The sequence below is a fragment of the Gossypium hirsutum genome, chromosome D08, assembly GCF_007990345.1.
Source record: "Gossypium hirsutum isolate 1008001.06 chromosome D08, Gossypium_hirsutum_v2.1, whole genome shotgun sequence".
Taxonomy (NCBI): Eukaryota; Viridiplantae; Streptophyta; class Magnoliopsida; order Malvales; family Malvaceae; genus Gossypium; species Gossypium hirsutum.
The window spans coordinates 5,583,355-5,604,297 of NC_053444.1; the positions used below are offsets into that span (position 1 = coordinate 5,583,355).

Sequence of the window (20,943 nt, forward strand, 5' to 3'; positions counted from 1 at the left end):
TTGACATTAGTATTATACTACACTAAATATTCACCCTAAAAACAAATGCTTATTCTTAGATCTAACAACCAACATAGTTAAGCCATTTGTGTGGTTTGAGCTCACTTTGAGGAATCTATGGAGTTCAACACACATGCTCCAGCAAGATGTCAGACAATGAGTGGGATCCCAATTTGATTAACATTATAAATTTTAAGAGTCTAAAGAACAAGGTCTCTGTCTCTCTTTTGGAGAATAATACATTTGAAATCAGTAGTGAAGTGTGCTAATATACCGAATGTTACACTAACCACACACGCACAAAAAAACCCCTCTAAATAGAAAGAAAATTGTTTGTAAAAGCCCATTTTTGCCCGGGCCCATACCAACAAAATAACCCAAATAATAAAATCCAAAATAAAATCCCAAGCCCATTTAACCCATCCTCAAACCCAAAACCTAAAATCAACCTAGCCCAACATCCAAGCCCAATCCCAAAACCCTAGACTCCCACTTGCCTCTTCCCATTCTCCCATGTTGTCTGCCACCAGCACCACTCCCATTCTCCCATATTGTCTGCCACCAGCACCACTCCCACTCTCCCATGCTGTCTGCCACCAGCACCATCACACACCCCCATACCGTCTACCACCACCATGCCTTTTGCCGCACCTGCAAACAAGCAAAGGAAAAGGACAAAAAATGGAGCAATAAACATTAACAGAATATTGTATTTTTGGCTATAAAAGCCACAAGCAAAATCAAAAAAAAAGGAGGGAGGAAAAAAAAAGAGAAACAAAAAAAGGAAGGGGGACTTTTGTAACAAAAAAAGAGAAGATTCGGCTTTTGAAAAAATTGAAAGAAATAAAAAAGGGGGCTTTAGAAGGTGATTCACCTTGTTTTTTTTCGTTTTCTTTATTTTCGTTCTATTTCGGTTTTTCTATAGTATTTCTTTCTCTTTTTTATTATCATTCAATCAACACACATATATATAAGATAAGAAAATAAAAGTAAAAAGGAGTTTACCTGTTTTCGGCGGCGGTGGAAAGAGGAAGAACCGAAAGGTCTCTTTCGATTTTGGCCCTTTTCGCCGGGATTTCGGCTTTTCTAACCCCAGATCTGGACTCTATTCGCAAAAAGGAGAAAAAGGGAGCTTTTTTTGGTTTTCCGGCCACCGCGAACGGCGGCGTCGTCGCCGGCGTCCGGCGACCGGTGCGGTGGTCGATGGCCGGCAAAGGGGGCTCTTCCTCTCTTTTTACGGACACAAGAACAATAAAAACATAAACTTTGAATCGGAGAAGTAATTTTCGTTTCTTTATTTTTGTGTGTTTTTACATCTAGTTTGATTTCTTTTTATTTCTTTCTACTTACGAAAATAAAAACAAAAGAAATAAGGTGAGGAGAAACTCACCGGAGTTGGCCGTGACCGTGCCACCGGGGTTTTTCTTCCATCGTCGGCGGTCGGTCTTGGTGGCGTGGTGGCACTCAAGGTGATAAGAAACCCAAGTGTTGGGTGTTTGAAAAAAAATGGTGGTTTGAAAGAAGGCAGAGCCTTTTTCCTCTAGCAAATTCAAAAAGTGAAAGAATAAAAATATAAAACATTTTTGGTCTTTTTTTCAATCATGAACGGCACATTAGTGGGGAATCTTGCACATGCTTGTCCTTAATGGGTAATTTATGCATTTAGTCCCTCCATCTTGCGTTGAAATGCAATCAAACCTTTTATTTTTTTTCGATTTGGGCCGCGAGTTTTGTTTCTGTTTCAATCAGGTCCTTTGACCATGTATGGTCCTTTGCGCTGAAACGTTGCACTCTAGGACTAGGGAATATTTCTCTTTTCAGTCCTTCCCTTTTCGCGCGCCTCACATTTTAATCCTTTACTCTATTTCATTTTTGATTTCAGCCCTGAGATTTCGTTTCCGTTTTGATTTAGTCCTATTATTATTATTATTATTATTATTACCTATTTGTTTATATTTATTTTATTTAAATTTTCGGCACATATATACATATACATGCGTATATTTTTGTGATATACATACATTGTTTTTATAACATATATACTTATATAGTTTATATATTTTACAACTTATGTACATATCTATATATCTATATATATATTTTCATTTTCCTAAATATATACATATTTATATATAATCTTTATAGTTTAAAATATACTTTTTTTTAAAATCCGTATATACACACATATTACTATTAATTTATATACATACATATCCTTTTATTTTATAAGTATATATATTTTTATATGCACGTACATACATATTTTTGTATATCTTAATTTACATAAATATATATATACATTTTCAATATATTTTTTAACATGTATCAAAATTAACGTATTTATTCGTATACATACGTATATTTTCATTATTTTTAAACTTTAATTTGTACATACATACTTTCTTTTATTTTTCAACATATATATATACTTACTTTTATATGTATTTTATTATTTTCATATTCCATAGTTTTATACACCCATATATATGTACATATTTTTATATATACACGTTTATCGTTTCTTTTATATATTAAAATATACTTTATACATTTTATTAATTTATATATATACATATTTTAGTTTATGTCTATATATATCTTTTTATATTTAATTGTATTTGTTACTTATTTATTTCATTTTCGTTATTATTTTGAATGAATGTTTTAATTTATTTGTTTATATATATTGTTATTTTATATGATTGTAGGTATGACTTCTATTTATTTTATATTGTTGCTATTGCTCGTATTATTTTTTATTTTTATGTGTATTATGATTTTACCACGTATAACAACAATGTAATTTGCTTTCACATTTTTTACTACGATTTTCGTGTTTTATTTTACTCGATATAACAAAATTTGTTTTAAAAATATTTCGTATTTAGATTCGAAAGGATCGTACTCTAACTTACTGGGTTTCGATTTTCATAATAAATCTAAATACACGAATCTTTTCAAACTCAAGTTTTTAAACGATCTCGGGAATTAAGAAAAGATCGTGCCCTAACTTACTGGGTTTGATTTATTTCTAAAACCAAGATAATAAAATATCTTTTAATAAGCATTTTTCATCCGCGTATCGGGAATTTGAGACATTGTGTCCTAACTTACTGGATATGATTCTCTTTCTCGAATAACGTGAAATATCCCCTTTTTCCTGAAAATTTTCAACGTTTTAATACAAGGATCGTATTTTTTAAAATTCTTCAAGGTTCTCAATTTTTGACATTAAGACATTAAGTAATCAACTAGGTACCAATTTTGGGCGTATCGAGGGTGCTAATCCTTCCTCGTGCGTAACCGACTCCCGAACCCGTTTTTCTGAATTTCGTGGACCAAACTTGTTGTTTTAATAAAATCAAACCGTTTATTAAAAACAACCCCTCTTCGAGGTGATCCAATCGCACCTCATAAAAAAAAGAGGATTGGTGGCGACTCCCGTTTCTTTTTTTCAAAACCCAAGTCAACCCCATTTTTCATCCTAAAAATTGGTGTCAACAGCTTGGCGACTCCACTGGGGACAATAAGAGAGTCAAGCCACGTGTTGATTATTTCTTGTCTTTCTGTTGAAAGTGGAAAATTCGATTTAAATTTACGATCCTCTCATTGCATCTCTTTTGTTTTGAGTTATATTTTTTTATCGTGTTCTGTATTTTATTTTATACCTCTGCACATTGCATTGCATGACCGCTGGTCATACCCTTTTTAAGTGGGAGTGAGAAGCTACGCCTTCGTGAGGTTTTCACCTCCGCATGGGATAGTGAATCGCTTTCGGGATATATCCGTACCTATGTCTTCGTGAGATTTTCATCTCCGCATGGCCATAGGGAAATGTATCCCCCTGAATCGAACTCGGTCCGTATGAGCCTATAATGGGTGAGGATCGAGGAATCTGCTGGTTTAGGTACCCTACTTTAGAACCAAATCACATGTAATGAGCCATAGGAACTGACCTAGGTAGAGCTACTCCAAATTTTAGTGCTTACCTAAATGAATGATTGTCGCTTATTTTAAATCTTATTCTGTGTTTAATGCTAATTTACTTTGTTTGTGATTGCATGGCATCTTCATTCTAAAAGAGGTGTCGATTTACGTTCAGTTTCTGGGTAGAAAGCTTATCATGGAAAAGGGGTTTTTTGATAAAGTAGAGGATAATGTGGCTGTGCGAATATGGGCTGAAACGACACAACGAGAGAAAGGCGATAGTCTTACCGAAGGGTACGTGTCAGAATTGTGGGATTTTACCCGTATCAGTGTAATCCAGAATGACCTTCGAGAAATGAAAGAAGTCTGGGATCAATGGGATGTCGAGGCCAAGCAGCTGTTCTATTGTAACTACGGTGACCTACCTTATCTGCTTAGTGTCAAAGTGGACAAGTATTTATTCTGAGCCCTTGCTCAGTTTTGGAATCCTGCCTACAGTTGTTTCACTTTTGGGAAAGTAGATTTGACGCCTACTGTGGAGGAGTATACGACCTTGCTTCGGTGCCCAAAGATTCAAGTCGACAAGGCTTATTCCAGAGCTGCTTGTGTCCCTCCGTTGTTAAAGAAATTAATGAACATCACTGGGATGAGCGAGCAGTGGGTCGCTGCCCGGATCCAACAGAAGGGCGACAGTAAATGTGTTCCTTGGAAAAGTTTGTGAGATTTGGTGCTTGTACATCCTGACTTAAAGAAAAGGGTCGATGTCTTCGCTTTAGGTATCTATGGACTAGTGATTTTCCCCAAAGCTTTAGGACACATAGACGAGGCTGTGTCTGATTTGTTTGATCGGCTTAGTAAAGGGGTTACACTGGTTCCGGCAATACTCGCTGAAACTTTTAGATCCTTGAATGCGTGTCGAAAAGCAGGGGAGGGAAGGTTTATTGGATGCGCGCAGCTCTTATTGGCATGGTTCCATAGCCACTTCTGGAAAGTCGAAAAGGTCTCTTATCGGGTATTCTCTGATAGCTACTCCCCTTTAGGAGAATTGGTGGCCATGCCAAGACGGGATGATATTTCAGAAGAAAAATGGATAGAGATACTCTAGAATCTCCAGGATGAAGATATCGAATGGAGGGCTCCTTGGTTAATTCCTGATGAGATATTGTACCGATGTGGAGATTTTGACTGGGTTCCGCTGCTCGGGATATGGGGAGCTATCGGATATGCTCCTCTACTCGTATCAAGACAGTATAGATCACGACAATTCATACCAGCAACGCAGGGATTGGCCTATTGTGATTTTTCCTATAGGCAGGACAATTACAAGAAGAAGGTTCGAGAAATATCTAGTGCCTGGAACCAGACTCGTCGAATGAAGATCTTAGCCGTGGGTCCGACAATTCCCCCGAGTATAGTCAGTGGCGTGATCAAAGGATCAACGACAACATCCCGGCGTCAAATGCAAAAACTGCTCGATCTTTAGAGGAACACTTACAAGTTTTGCCTTCTGAGATAGAAATCATCAAACAAGAATTTGAAAAAAGGAGTTTAGAATTGGGGAAGAAGATAGAACAACTAGAGGAAGAAAAAATGTAGTTAGGACTGGATGTGGACATTCAAAGATTAGAGGCCGATAAATTGAGAAAAGGAAAGAACAAAGCAGAAGAAGATTTGGACAGCCTGAAGACAGATTACAAGAAGTTGCGTAGGTCGGTAAGAGCTGCTGGCTTGGGTAAAACGCCAGAACAATGGCGACAAGAAATTCAGGAGGAAAAGACGAAAGCTAATCAATGGGAAAAGAAATTTCAGGATACTCGGACTCGAGAAGTCGCCTTGGGAAAGAGTCTACTAGTTTGCCAAGACGAGAAGACGGAGTTGAAGGTCCGAATAACTGAACTAGAAAGATCGCTTCACCAGTACTGTAATCATAATGCTACGGTTGAATTAAGGGCGAGCTTAGACAAAATTGAAGAATTAAAAGGACAAATAGGAGGGCTAGAGAATGCATTGCAAAATAGTGAAATCCGGATAGAGCTTCTGGAAGAAAATAATGAGCAGTGGCAAAGACAATTCCGTCGGTCTCAAGAGCAGATTAGAGAAAGAGATTATATTATGGGAGAGGCGGTGGCTCAAGTGCGCGAAGTAGCTGATCATCTGCAAACCCTGGCGGTTCAGGCTGATCTATTAAGTTTGAAATATGAGTCAGAGTCGAACAGGGGCCGAGAATTAGCCTGGCTTCTTAGAAAGGTTAAGGCTTTGAGTGTAAGGGCAAAGCCATATATGTAGTCTATTTTATGTAAAGAAACTCTTTATCTAGTAAAGTTTTCTAATGAAGTTGAATTAGAATCAGTGCCTCTTTTTCTTTGCATTCTTTTCATGCATTGCATCACATCATATGCATTAATGACCATTTAAAAAAAAAACCTAATCGAATAAAATCATTTCAGTTAACCTGAAAAACCAACAAAGTTACGGCACCCGAGCTAAGGCAAAAATTATGGACCAAAGGTTGGAGAAGCTAGAGCGACTTCAAAAAGAAATGCAAGATCAGTTGCAGGGGCAAATGAAAGAGCAAATGGAAAAGATTCAGCGTGACATGGTGCAAAAGATGGAGGAGTCCCAAAATGATCTAGTGGCTAAGATGACGCAATTATTGAAGGGAGTAGATAAGGGTAAAGGTCCTGTGATTGTTAGTGAAGAAGAAAACAATGGTGAACCACTTTATCCTCCAGGTTTCACGCCTCCGCATGCGCAAGTACAGACTGAGCTGCATCCGCGGAGACCCTCTGTGTCGGTTAGGCCCCAGCAGTTCCAAGGCGATGCTTCAATCCCAAGGAATTTTCAACCCGGAGCGGGCTTTAATCCCGGTGATAGCCCGAATAATATTGCTGTCCCAGATCTTGATGAGATGGTTGAAAAGGACAAGGCGAATGAGGAATTTCCAAAACAATTTGAGGAGAAATGGAAATGGATAGAAGAAAAGTTTAGGGCAATAGAAAGCATCGAAAGCTATGGAATAGATGCAAATGATCTGAGCTTGGTTCCGGACTTGGTGCTCCCTTACAAATTTAAGATGCCGGAATTCGAGAAATACAACGGAACTAGTTGCACAGGATCCCATATTACTATGTTTTGTAGAAGAATGACGGGGCATATTAATAATGATCAATTATTAATACATTGCTTTCAGGAAAGTCTTACGGGAGCGGCGTCAAAGTGGTACAATCAGCTGAGCCGAGCTAAAATTGCTACTTGGAGGGATTTAGCACAGGCTTTCCTGAGACAATACAATCATGTCTCAGAAATGATGCCTGACAGGATAACTCTGCAAAATTTAGAGAAGAAATCAAACGAAAGCTTCAGACAATATGCGCAGAGGTGGCGAGAGGTGGCGGTTCAGGTGCAACCACCGCTTTTGGAAAAAGAGATGACGACGCTTTTTATTAATACTTTGAAAGCCCCGTTCATCACTCACATGTTGGGAAGCGCTTCAAAAAACTTCTCGGATATAATCATGAATGGTGAAATGATTGAGTATGCCATTAAAAGTGGAAAAATAGATGGAGGAGAAAATAATAGGAGGGCACCCCCGAGGAAAAGAGAAAATGAAGTGAATAATGTGAATGCTTATGGTAGGTCAATTACCGTGAATCAACCAAAGAAAGTGGTTGCTAATCAACAGGGATCATCAAGACAAGAGTCGGGAGCTAGGCAAATTACTGAAAAGCCCCAATTCACGCCAATCCCGATGTCATACAAGGAGTTGTATCAGACTTTATTCGATGCACATGTTATTGCTCATCGTTACTTGAGTCCTCTACAACCCCCGTATCCAAAATGGTATGATACGAACGCGCAATGTGATTATCATGCGGGAATTTCTGGGCACTCGATAGAAAATTGTACTGCCTTCAAGAAGGTAGTAGAAGGACTTATCAATTTAGGTGTTGTCAAACTTGACGACTCACCTAACGCAAAGAATCCGTTACCTAATCACGCAGATAAGGGGGTGAATATGGTTAGCGAAGGTACGGGAGAAGAAGTCAAGATTGACATTGCTGAAGTAAAAACTCCATTGAAACGGGTCTGGAAAGAAATGGCGAAAAGAGGGTTGGTTATTTCAGATTCTGAGGAAGGGCATGAGATGGGAAATTATTGTGAATTTCACCATAAAACAGGGCATGAAATCCAAGAATGTGAAGGATTCAAGGCTTTGGTTCAAAGCATGATGGATAACAAGGAGGTGAGGTTTTATGAAGATGCGAAAGAAATGAAGAGCATATGCGCGACAGAGTTGGGAACAAACGCTCCAAAAATAAATCATCCTGTGGTCATTATCTCACGCCCTAAGGGTAATGAGGTAAGGGCTCAGGTAACACCGAAAATTGTAATCCAGAAACCATCAAATTTCTTTTATAGGGATAACAAAATGGTGCCGTGGAATTACGGGTGTAATGTAACCATTTTGGGAAAAGAAGTAGAAAGAAACCAGGAAATAGGTTCTTACACGCGCAATGGAAAAAGACATGACGCTCAAGCAGAGTCGTCCAGGGAAGAGAATTGGAAGAAAGAACAGAGGAAAGGGAAAGCAGTAGAAGTTGAGCCATTGGTAAATGAACCAATAAAAGAAGAGGAGGCAAATGAGTTTTTGAAGTTTTTGAAACACAGTGAATACAGTGTTGTAGAGCAACTGCACAAACAGCCAGCCCGCATTTCTGTATTAGCTTTACTCCTAAACTCAGAAGTACATCGGAATGCACTTTTAAAGGTGCTAAACGAAACATATGTGGCTGACGATATTTCGGTAAACAAGCTGGATCGGTTGATCAACAATATTGGTGCTGACAATTTTATCTTCTTCAATGATGATGAAATACCATCCGGAGGAAGAGGTTCTACTAAAGCCCTGCATGTTACTGTCCGATGCAAAGGGTACACACTCCCGGGGGCCTTGGTTGATAATGGATCTGCACTAAATGTATTGCCTTTGTCCACTCTTAGTCGATTACCAATAGACAGTTCGCACATGAGAGCATGCCAGAGCATAGTAAGGGCATTTGATGGAACAAAAAAGGAGGTTATGGGGAGAATTAAGGTACCATTAAGGATTGGCCCAGTCGCTTATGAGGTGGATTTCTTGGTAATGGATATTAAACCTTCCTACAACTGTCTATTGGGGAGACCGTGGATACACTCAGCAGGGGCAGTACCTTCATCATTACATCAGAAGGTGAAGTTGGTATCGGAGGATCGATTGGTAACGATAGATGCAGAGGAGGATATTATCGCAATGATGACTAGCGATGCACCTTATGTGGACATCAACGATGAGGCACTAGAATGTTCTTTTCGGTCGTTAGAATTTGTGAACGCGATGTTTATTGCGGAGGGAAATATAATTCCAGTACCGAAAATATCCAGGACCACTGAGATGGGATTGCGATTGATGGTAGGAAGAGGAGCCTTACCCGGGAAAGGATTGGGAAAATATCTTCAGGGGAGGATTGAGGCACCAATGCCGAAGGAAAAGTTTGATAGATTTGGTTTAGGGTACAAGCCAGACATGAAGCAGAAAAAGAAAGAAGTAGAGAAGAGACAAGAGAAAAGAAGGGCGCGTTTGAATGGACATGAAGCTAAGTGTGAGCCTTTAACCTTTCCCCACATATCTGCATCTTTTGTGTCGGGAGGATTTATTCATTCTGAATGTGGAGTGTCCGGTAGCGGCATGGGAAGAATGTTGGAAAATGTTTATACCAACGCCATAGAAGCAACGGAAAGGAGGGCCTTGTTGGAGATCTGCCCTTATGAGCCTGGAAGCGAGCTAAACAATTGGACTGCTGAAGAAATCCCTGTAGTCTTTAGGGCTTATTCAGAGTAATGCTCAAAACATTCCTGTTGTTTGTTGGCCTAGAAATGATATGAAATCTTTTGTGAAATAGGCATTGGGTCTAAGTATCATTATTTTAATGAAATACGTGTCTACGTTCATCTCGATCAGTCACTTTTTTTTTTCCTTTTATATTTTCCATTTGATTGATTGTCTTACAAATAATTCTTTCATTTGTAATTCTTTTGCACAAACATACTCATAAATTTATATATTCTTGGTATATTCTTTGATATGCCCTCATAGGTCTTCAGATATCAATGACATGAGTGACGCTGCCTCAAACGCGGAGTCTATTTTTGAGCAAGAAGTGTGTTTAGAGGGATTCCACGACTTTGAAAATGACGAAGATTATGATGTATCTCCGGACTTGTTAAGAATGGTGGAACAAGAGGATAAGCATATCCTACCTCATAGGGAATCATTAGAAATAGTGAGCCTAGAGGATGGAAAGGAGGTGAAAATTGGAACTGAAATCACCGCAAAGACAAGGCAAGACCTCATTAATTTGCTCCGAGAGTTCAAAGATGTTTTCGCGTGGTCGTACCAAGATATGGCTGGGCTAAGTACTAACATTGTGGTGCATCGTCTGCCCATAAAGGAGGATTGTAAACCCGTTCAACAGAAGCTCAGGAGAATGAGACCTGACATTGTGTTGAAAATAAGAGAAGAAGTCAAAAGACAATTCGACGCTGGATTCTTACAAGAAGTCAAGTATTCGGATTGGGTAGCCAACATCGTCCCTGTTCCCAAAAAAGATGGAAAGGTACGAATGTGTGTGGATTATAGGGATTTGAACAAGGCTAGTCCAAAGGACAACTTTCCACTGCCTCACATTGATACTTTGGTAGATAACACGGCGGGCTATTCATTGTTTTCTTTCATGGATGGTTTCTCTGGATACAATCAAATAAAGATGCATCCTGGGGACATGAGGAAAACCACATTCATTACCTTATGGGGAACATTCTGTTACAAGGTAATGCCCTTCGGATTGAAGAATACGGGAGCAACATATCAAAGAGCTATGGTGACTTTGTTTCACGACATGATGCACAAGGAGATCGAAGTCTATGTTGACGATATGATCGCGAAGTCTAGAACGGAAGAAGAGCATGTTCAGGTCTTGAAAAGGTTATTTTTGAGATTAAAGAAATTTCAGCTCAAGCTTAACCCGGCCAAATGCACGTTTGGAGCCAGATCAGGGAAGTTATTAGGCTTCATAGTTAGCAAAAAGGGGATCGAGGTTGACCCAGACAAAGTAAAGGCAATACGAGATTTACCTCCCCCGCGCACTCAGAAGGAGGTTCGAGGCTTCCTAGGGAGGCTGAATTACATTGCTCGGTTCATCTCACAACTGACAGAGAAATGTGATCCAGTATTCCGGCTCTTAAAGAAACATAATCCGGGTGAATGGGATGAAGAGTGTCAGAGGGCTTTCGATAAGATAAAGCAGTACTTGGCTAATACTCTAGTCTTATCACCTCCAAGTCCAGATAGGCCATTGATATTGTATCTAACAGTGTTGGAGAATTCCATGGGATGTGTATTGGGCCAACATGATGAGACGGGAAAGAAAGAAAGGGCAATATACTATCTCAGTAAGAAATTTACTGATTGCGAAATGAGGTACTCATCAATTGAGAAGTTGTGTTGTGCTCTAATCTGGGCAACCCGACGACTGAGGCAGTATATGTTGTATCACACGACTTGGCTGATTTCAAAGTTAGATCCTTTAAAGTATATGATGGAATCGACTGCTTTGAACGGGAGAATGGCTAGATGGCAGATCTTGCTCTCAGAATTTGATATAGTATATGTCAGTCAGAAGGCCATAAAGGGAAGTGCAATAGCCGATTTCCTAGCTAGTAGAGCCTTGGAGGACTATGAATCTTTGAATTTCGATTTTCCAAACGAGGACTTGATGCATGTGGCGAATACTGAAGAAAATCCTCAAATGGATCACGTATGGAAGTTAAATTTCGATGGAGCTTCAAATGCTACGGGTAATGGAGTTGGGGCAGTTTTGGTATCCCCAAGTGGAGATCATTATCCTGTTGCTAGCAAGTTGGACTTCGATTGTACAAATAACATGGCAGAATATGAAGCATGTATTATGGGCATTCGTGCAGCCATTGAACGGAACATTAAAGTACTGAGAGTATATGGGGATTCAGCGTTGGTGATATACCAACTCAAAGGGGAGTGGGAGACTAGAGATCCTAAGCTAATCGGTTATAGAAAACTAGTTCTTGAATTGGCTGAGGAGTTTGACGATATCACCTTCTATTACCTCCCACGGGAGGAAAACCAAATGGCTGATGCATTAGCTACTCTAGCTTCGATGATTCAGGTGAATAGACTTGAGGCAATGAGGCCTGTTCAGATGAGTATCTCTGAGACCCCGACTAATTGTTGCAATATTGAGGAGGAGGGAAAAGATGATTGTCCTTGGTATCAGAGTATCCTACAATATGTGAAGAATCGGGAATACCCTGATCAAGCGACAGAGAATGACAAAAGAACTCTGAGAAAGATAGCCATTGAATATGTCTTAGATGGATAAGTGTTATATAAAAAAAGGAAGGATCAAGTACTGTTAAGATGTGTGGATGCTGTGGAAGCCAAGAAAATTTTGGAAGAAGTCCATGAGGGTATTTGTGGGACGCACGCCAGTGGTTTCACGATGGCCAGACAGATCATGAGATTTGGGTACTATTGGCCCACCATGGAAGGATATTGTATTGATCATGCCAGGAAGTGCCACAAATGCCAAATTTACGGAGACAAAATACACGCGCCTCCTTCACCTCTTCACGTCATGACCTCTCCTTGGCCGTTTTCCATGTGGGGTATGGATGTTATTGGGCCAATATCACCAAAGGCTTCTAATGGGCATCGCTTCATCTTCGTAGTAATTGATTACTTTACCAAGTGGGTGGAGGCTGCTTCATATGCAAATGTCACGAAAGCAGTAGTCAGCAAATTCTTGAAGAAGGAAATCATTTGTCGATATGGAATGCCTGAGAGGATCATATCCGACAATGCGATGAACTTGAATAATAGCACAATAGCTAAAGTTTGTAGCAAATTTAAAATTAAGCATCATAACTCATCGCCTTATCGTCCCAAAATGAATGGTGCAGTGGAGGCGGCCAATAAAAACATTAAAAGGATTGTGGGGAAAATGACTGAAACCTACAAGGATTGGCATGAGAAATTATCATTTGCTCTCCTTGCCTATCGAACATCTGTTAGAACTTCTACTGGGGCAACGCCTTTTTCTCTGGTTTATGGAATGGAGGCAGTATTACCCATTGAAGTTGAAATCCCTTCTCTACGGGTGTTATCTGAGTTACAGTTGGATAAAGCCGATTGGATCCAATCTCGGTACGATCAGTTGAACCTAATAGAGGAAAAGAGGCTAAGAGCTATTCACCATGGGCAAATGTACCAGAAACGAATGATGTGAGCCTATAATAAAAAGGTTCGCCCCCGAGAATTTCGTGAAGGGGACTTGGTACTAAAAAAGATTCTTCCTATGCAAAAAGATTTTAGAGGAAAATGGATGCCAAATTGGGAAGGCCCTTATGTTGTAAAGAAGGCCTTTTCTGGTGGAGCTTTGATCCTATGCGAGATGGATGGCAAAAGTTTACCAAATCCTGTAAACGCAGACTCCGTCAAGAAATACTTCACTTGAAAGAAAGGGGAACCAAAGTGAAAACCCGTGAAGGGCGCTTTGCTTCCTAAAAAAAAAAAAACTTTGGGGAGGCTAAGGTGAAAACTGTAAAAGGCACTTTGAGACCAAAGAGGGCTTGAGTCGAAAACCCGGAAAAGGTGACTCAAGTACTGGGCAGGATTGGAACATCAGGATTTGAGCGGATCAAATTTTGATCGGGGGCATATGATTATCTTGCTTTACTTGAACCAATAAGAAAGGATATGCAACGTCTTGGAACATGGACAGAGTATTGCAGATCTCCTGAACACATGTCAAACTCAGAAGGGTCTTCGGAAAGTTTGTACAGAGAAACTCAAGCTGCGATAACTGGGGCACCTAGTTCTTATGTGTATTCTTGAAAATACATTCTTTTATTTTCTTTCTTTCTTCCTTTCTTTTGGTGAAAACGCACATTCTCAATCCACTTCTTTGTTACCTTGCTTTCGCCATCTTTGATGTTTTATTCGAGTTATGATCAGAACTAGCTTTATTCTTATCCATTGTTATGATCTTTTTGCAAACATGTTGCATAGGAATAATGATTAACGAACTAATAAAACTTTCAGGAAAGAAGTTTTGCACATTACTCTGGAAAATTTCTAAATAATATAGGGACCTGGAACAGGACTATTGTTTAGAAAATACCAAGTTTAAAGGGTGAAATATCTAAGAAGGAAGAGTCTAAGTTAAAGACTGTCCTTTCAGATTTTGTTGTCTAAACATTGATTGAACAAAATGACAAGCTGTCGTGTTACAAAGCTTAAATGAACAAGCAAGCAATGATCATCAAGCAATAGGAAGAGGTTACCTCGGAGAAGAGAGCCTTCACTTGCGCATAAGACTTTGGTACGACACCTTGAGAATGGTGTAGGAAACCAGAACGGTTCAGATCCTATATCCCGAATTGTGATAAAGAGGACAGAGGAAAAGCCACATATTTCTACCCTTAGATTACTGTGAGAGAATGATGGTACAAATTTTGGCGTCCCAGTGGATATAACTTTGAGGTTTACAATGGGGACAGTCTGGCTAAATGTTTCTTCAGAAAAGAAAAAATCAGTCAAGCGAGAAGGCGTTGCAGCACGTCAGTCACAAAGCCTTAGTAAACTTCGAGTAATGACAACCTAAGCGAGATCATTCTCGGAAAAATAAAATTCTGCATTCATGCAAACACCATTCACATATGTCTAGTTAGGAGCATTTGTTTCATTTTGATCATGTCATCCTAATCATTAGGCATAATTAGGTTTATTATACAGGTCTTATCTCCCTGAGATTACAGTGGAACAGACCAAAGAATTTCAGATCCTATCTCCCTGAGATTACAGTGGAGCGGATTAAAATAAAGGATCTTATCTCTCTGAAGTTACAGCAGAGTAGATCGCATCAGGTCTTATCACCCTGAGGTTACAGGGGAGTAGACCGAAGAATTTCAGATCTTATCTCCCTGAGGTTACAGTGGAGCAGATTGAAGCCAGAGATCTTATCTCTCTGAGATTACAGCGGAGTAGATTGAAGCTAGTAATCCTATCTCTCTGAAGTTACAGTGGAGCGGATTAAAATAAAGGATCTTATCTCTCTGAAGTTACAGTAGAGTAGATCACATCAGATTGAAGCCAGAGATCTTATCTCCCTGAGATTACAGTGGAACAGACCGAAAAATTTCAGATCTTATTTCCCTGAGATTACAATGGAGCAGATTGAAGATAGTAATCTTATCTCCTGAGATACAGCGGAGTAGATTGAAGATAGTAATCCTATCTGCCTGAGATTACAGTGGAGTGGATTAAAATAAAGGACCTTATCTCTTTGAAGTTACAGTAGAGGAGATCGTGTCAGGTCTTATCCCCTGATGTTGCAGTGGAACAGACTGAAAACATAAATTTCGTTCCTTGCGAAGAAGATTAAAGCTACAAATCAGATCTTCTTGAAGTACAGTAGAGTGGATCGAAGCAACAAGGCACAGTGGATGGAATGAGGCTACCTGAAGAAGAGAAGTGTCAAAAAAAGTCAAGACTCGGCAAGACCGGGCAAAATTGGCCCTTTTGATGTCTTTGCTCTATTCTCGTTACACGAAAATGAGCAAAGAGGGGCAGCTGTAAAAGCCCATTTTTGCCCGGGCCCATACCAACAAAATAACCCAAATAATAAAATCCAAATAAATCCCAAGCCCATTTAACCCATCCTCAAACCCAAAACCTAAAATCAACCTAGCCCAACATCCAAGCCTAATCCCAAAACCCTAGACTCCCACTTGCCTCTTCCTATTCTCCCATGTTGTCTGCCACCAGCACCACTCCCATTCTCCCATTTGTCTGCCACCAGCACCACTCCCACTCTCCCATGCTGTCTGCACCAGCACCATCACACCCCCATACGTCTACCACCACCATGCCTTTTGCCGCACCTGCAAACAAGCAAAGGAAAAGGACAAAAAATGGAGCAATAAACATTAACAGAATATTGTATTTTTGGCTATAAAAGCCACAAGCAAAATCAAAAAAAGGAGGGAGGAAAAAAAAGAGAAACAAAAAAAGGAGGGGGGACTTTTGTAACAAAAAAGAGAAGATTCGGCTTTTGAAAAAATTGAAAGAAATAAAAAAGGGGGCTTTAGAAGGTGATTCACCTTGTTTTTTTTCGTTTTCTTTATTTTCGTTCTATTTCGGTTTTTCTATAGTATTTCTTTCTCTTTTTTATTATCATTCAATCAACACACATATATATAAGATAAAAAATAAAAGTAAAAAGGAGTTTACCTGTTTCCGGCGGCGGTGGAAAGAGGAAGAACCGAAAGGTCTCTTTCGATTTTGGCCCTTTTCGCCGGGATTTCGGCTTTTCTAACCCCAGATCTGGACTCTATTCGCAAAAAGGAGAAAAAGGGAGCTTTTTTTGGTTTTCCGGCCACCGCGAACGGCGGCGTCGTCGCCGGCGTCCGGCGACCGGTGCGGTGGTCGATGGCCGGCAAAGGGGGCTCTTCCTCTCTTTTTACGGACACAAGAACAATAAAAACAAAAACTTTGAATCGGAGAAGTAATTTTCGTTTCTTTATTTTTGTGTGTTTTTACATCTAGTTTGATTTCTTTTATTTCTTTCTACTTACGAAAATAAAAACAAAAGAAATAAGGTGAGGAGAAACTCACCGGAGTTGGCCGTGACCGTGCCGCCGGGGTTTTTCTTCCATCGTCGGCGGTCGGTCTTGGTGGCGTGGTGGCACTCAAGGTGATAAGAAACCCAAGTGTTGGGTGTTTGAAAAAAATGGTGGTTTGAAAGAAGGCAGAGCCTTTTTCCTCTAGCAAATTCAAAAAGTGAAAGAATAAAATATAAAACATTTTTGGTCTTTTTTTCAATCATGAACGGCACATTAGTGGGAATCTTGCACATGCTTGTCCTTAATGGGTAATTTATGCATTTAGTCCCTCCATCTTGCGTTGAAATGCAATCAAACCTTTTATTTTTTTTCGATTTGGGCCGCGAGTTTTGTTTCTGTTTCAATCAGGTCCTTTGACCATGTATGGTCCTTTGCGCTGAAACGTTGCACTCTAGGACTAGGGAATATTTCTCTTTTCAGTCCTTCCCTTTTCGCGCGCCTCACATTTTAATCCTTTACTCTATTTCATTTTTGATTTCAGCCCTGAGATTTCGTTTCCGTTTTGATTTAGTCCTATTATTATTATTATTATTATTATTACCTATTTGTTTATATTTATTTTATTTAAATTTTCGGCACATATATACATATACATGCGTATATTTTTGTGATATACATACATTGTTTTTATAACATATATACTTATATAGTTTATATATTTTACAACTTATGTACATATCTATATATCTATATATATATTTTCATTTTCCTAAATATATACATATTTATATATAATCTTTATAGTTTAAAATATACTTTTTTTTAAAATCCGTATATACACACATATTACTATTAATTTATATACATACATATCCTTTTATTTTATAAGTATATATATTTTATATGCACGTACATACATATTTTTGTATATCTTAATTTACATAAATATATATATACATTTTCAATATATTTTTAACATGTATCAAAATTAACGTATTTATTCGTATACATACGTATATTTTCATTATTTTTAAACTTTAATTTGTACATACATACTTTCTTTTATTTTTCAACATATATATATACTTACTTTATATGTATTTTATTATTTTCATATTCCATAGTTTTATACACCCATATATATGTACATATTTTTATATATACACGTTTATCGTTTCTTTTATATATTAAATATACTTTATACATTTTATTAATTTATATATATACATATTTTAGTTTATGTCTATATATATCTTTTTATATTTAATTGTATTTGTTACTTATTTATTTCATTTTCGTTATTATTTTGAATGAATGTTTTAATTTATTTGTTTATATATATTGTTATTTTATATGATTGTAGGTATGACTTCTATTTATTTTATATTGTTGCTATTGCTCGTATTATTTTTTATTTTTATGTGTATTATGATTTTACCACGTATAACAACAATGTAATTTGCTTTCACATTTTTTACTACGATTTTCGTGTTTTATTTTACTCGATATAACAAAATTTGTTTTAAAATATTTCGTATTTAGATTCGAAAGGATCGTACTCTAACTTACTGGGTTTCGATTTTCATAATAAATCTAAATACACGAATCTTTTCAAACTCAAGTTTTTAAACGATCTCGGGAATTAAGAAAAGATCGTGCCCTAACTTACTGGGTCTGATTTATTTCTAAAACAAAGATAATAAAATATCTTTTAATAAGCATTTTTCATCCGCGTATCGGGAATTTGAGACATTGTGTCCTAACTTACTGGATATGATTCTCTTTCTCGAATAACGTGAAATATCCCCTTTTTCCTGAAATTTTCAACGTTTTAATACAAGGATCGTATTTTTTAAAATTCTTCAAGGTTCTCAATTTTGACATTAAGACATTAAGTAATCAACTAGGTACCAATTTTGGGCGTATCGAGGGTGCTAATCCTTCCTCGTGCGTAACCGACTCCCGAACCCGTTTTTCTGAATTTCGTGACCAAACTTGTTGTTTTAATAAAATCAAACCGTTTATTAAAAACAACCCCTCTTCGAGGTGATCCAATCGCACCTCATAAAAAAAGAGGATTGGTGGCGACTCCCGTTTCTTTTTTCAAAACCCAAGTCAACCCATTTTTCATCCTAAAAATGGTGTCAACATGTTATGATATAAAAAATTTATTTTAATACATATGATCACATCAATACATCAGTTTCTACCAAGTTACAACAAATCACTCAATGGAACTGCTTCTAAATCTATCATCCATGATGCATGTTACTTTTCTCTTTAATCACAAAACTTAGATAAATGAATTATAATATGATTTAATTCATAATTTTAAATAACTTAAATTATCAACAAATGTCACAATGTTATCACTAAATTAAATATTCACATCATCGCCCTATTATTATTTAATTAACTTGATATTATTACTTCACAAATCTAGGCCTACCATAACAATGTATTAGAAGCCGAAATGCCAACATTTTAATAGCCTCTATCTTATGATTCTTAAAGATTAAATTAAATTTTTATCATTTTAAGGGGGCCCAAAATATAATTTACCTTTGCTAATTTAAAATTTTAAAATCTCAAAGGAAAAATTTCCATTTTAGGGGGGCCAAGGCCCCTGCCACCCCTAGTTTCGCCCCTATATCTGTACATGTTTTTTAGCACTTCATAGCCTCAGAACTGAAATCCTCTCATACATTTGTCAAGAATCAAGATTGAAAAATATATTTTCGGATTTCTCTAGTAGTCGTTGACAATCCAACGTCTAACAGATTATATTATTTTACCAAATTCGAATTATTGGTTTGTTTGAACTTTTCTTTTTCTATATAATCAATATTATTGTTTATATTAGTCCTTTAATAAATATTGAGCGAAAACATATTATATAAATTAAATTATTCAAAATTCAAAAATTCAAGCAATATTAATAAAATCACAAAAGAGAGCTTTTGATAAATTTGTAACTACCTTATAAAATTTAGGTGATTGTTCCATGAATGAACAAGTTAATATCCTTCCATATCTAAAACTTTTCAATAATATATCATTTTTGTTGAGCAAAATAAAAATCAACCATATTTCAACAAAGATCTTTTAATAAAATTTAGGTGATTTAGTTTGTTCAGGTCTCAGTTTTTGATTTCTCATAATTATTTTACGGTTTGTGTTGTCAGACTTATTTAATAAAATGAGCCTTATTTTAATGACTTTGGACATTATATGGTAAAATTTTAAGAATCTTTCTATAAATATTTCTAAAAAATATTTACATAAAAATTAAAATTTAAATAAAAATAAAATTTTATTCAAATTAAATGATAATAAATTTTTATATTCCATAAATCATCTAAACATTTTGATTTAAATCAATATTTAATTTCTCGATTTTTTATTTTTTACTTAACCCTACAAATAAAACACAAACCGAATGAGACATGAATGTAGATCTCGCACTGACATAATGCATATACTGCCAAATATAGCATATAGATCTCAACACTTATTCAATTCTACAAGATTTATAAATTAAGGGGTTCCAATAAAATTATTATATACTAAAAATAATTTAAAATATATATTGTGGTGGATTGTGGTGGAGATCTAGGAGTTCATAACCCCTAAAATGGTAAATTTTTAATTTATATATTTTATAATTTATAAATTTTAAATTAGTAATGATAATATTATATTTTGGGCCCAAAAATAATAAAAATTGATTTAACTATTTAAAATTTTTAAAGACATAAGCTATTAAAATGATGAAATTTTATTTTTACCATCATAAAAATATATAATTTAATTCCCGACCTCCCAAAAACTTTCAGGCTCTGCCACTGTGTATATGTATAATCAAGTTTCGATTTGAATAATTAAGGTTTGAGTCTATCTTATGTAAATTCAACTCCAACGTTTTTCTTTTTGGTAATTTTGATCCTAATATTTTTTTGGGTTCTAAACCTTTAAAATTTAATCAAATTGTTTTTTTTTGAAAAAAAAATTTGGTTGGTCTGTTAAAATTTTAGTGTCAATGACATGGTAGCTTGTATGACAATTCATGTGTATTTCATTGTTGATGTGGATAATATTTTAAAGTTTTTATGATTTTTTTTTACTTTTCTTGAAAATTTAATAATTTTTATTTTTTAAAATTTTGTGTAGTATACACGAATTGTCGTGCAAGTTATCACATAGTTTTCATCAAAATTTGAATGATTGAGACAATTTTTTTTGTTTCCCAAAGTATCTACTAGAGCGAACCAATGACTAATTTTTCATGTTTTGTAAGCCCATTAAAAGGTTAATGCTAGC

At 36.8% G+C, this 20,943-nt stretch overlaps 1 protein-coding gene across 2 annotated transcripts; it reads right to left on the reverse strand.

The window, feature by feature from the left end:
• Positions 1-148: 148 nt before the first annotated feature.
• LOC121220223 (uncharacterized) lies at positions 149-16,759 on the reverse strand. 2 transcript variants are annotated; one of them, XM_041099623.1, is made up of 3 exons: positions 1,391-1,888; positions 1,006-1,230; positions 149-651 (listed from the first exon to the last, which is right to left on the reverse strand). In XM_041099623.1, the coding sequence occupies exons 1-3, from the start codon at positions 1,429-1,431 to the stop codon at positions 606-608; spliced, it is 312 nt and encodes a 103-aa protein (XP_040955557.1). In that variant the 5' UTR covers positions 1,432-1,888; the 3' UTR covers positions 149-605. The 2 variants fall into 2 exon arrangements, with proteins under 2 accessions (XP_040955557.1, XP_040955556.1); XM_041099622.1 differs by lacking the exons at positions 1,006-1,230; positions 1,391-1,888 and adding exons at positions 16,292-16,516; positions 16,676-16,759 and having other exon boundaries at positions 384-651.
• Positions 16,760-20,943: the final 4,184 nt, after the last annotated feature.

Excerpts from the sequence above, each read along its gene's own strand:
- LOC121220223 (XM_041099623.1), bottom strand. The coding sequence starts at position 1,431 with ATGGAAGAAAAACCCCGGTGGCACGGTCACGGCCAACTCCG. Across the intron at positions 1,231-1,390 it reads CACGGTCACGGCCAACTCCG|AGAGGAAGAGCCCCCTTTGC; the intron begins GTGAGTTTCTCC and ends GTCCGTAAAAAG. Across the intron at positions 652-1,005 it reads TCCACCGCCGCCGAAAACAG|GTGCGGCAAAAGGCATGGTG; the intron begins GTAAACTCCTTT and ends GCTTGTTTGCAG.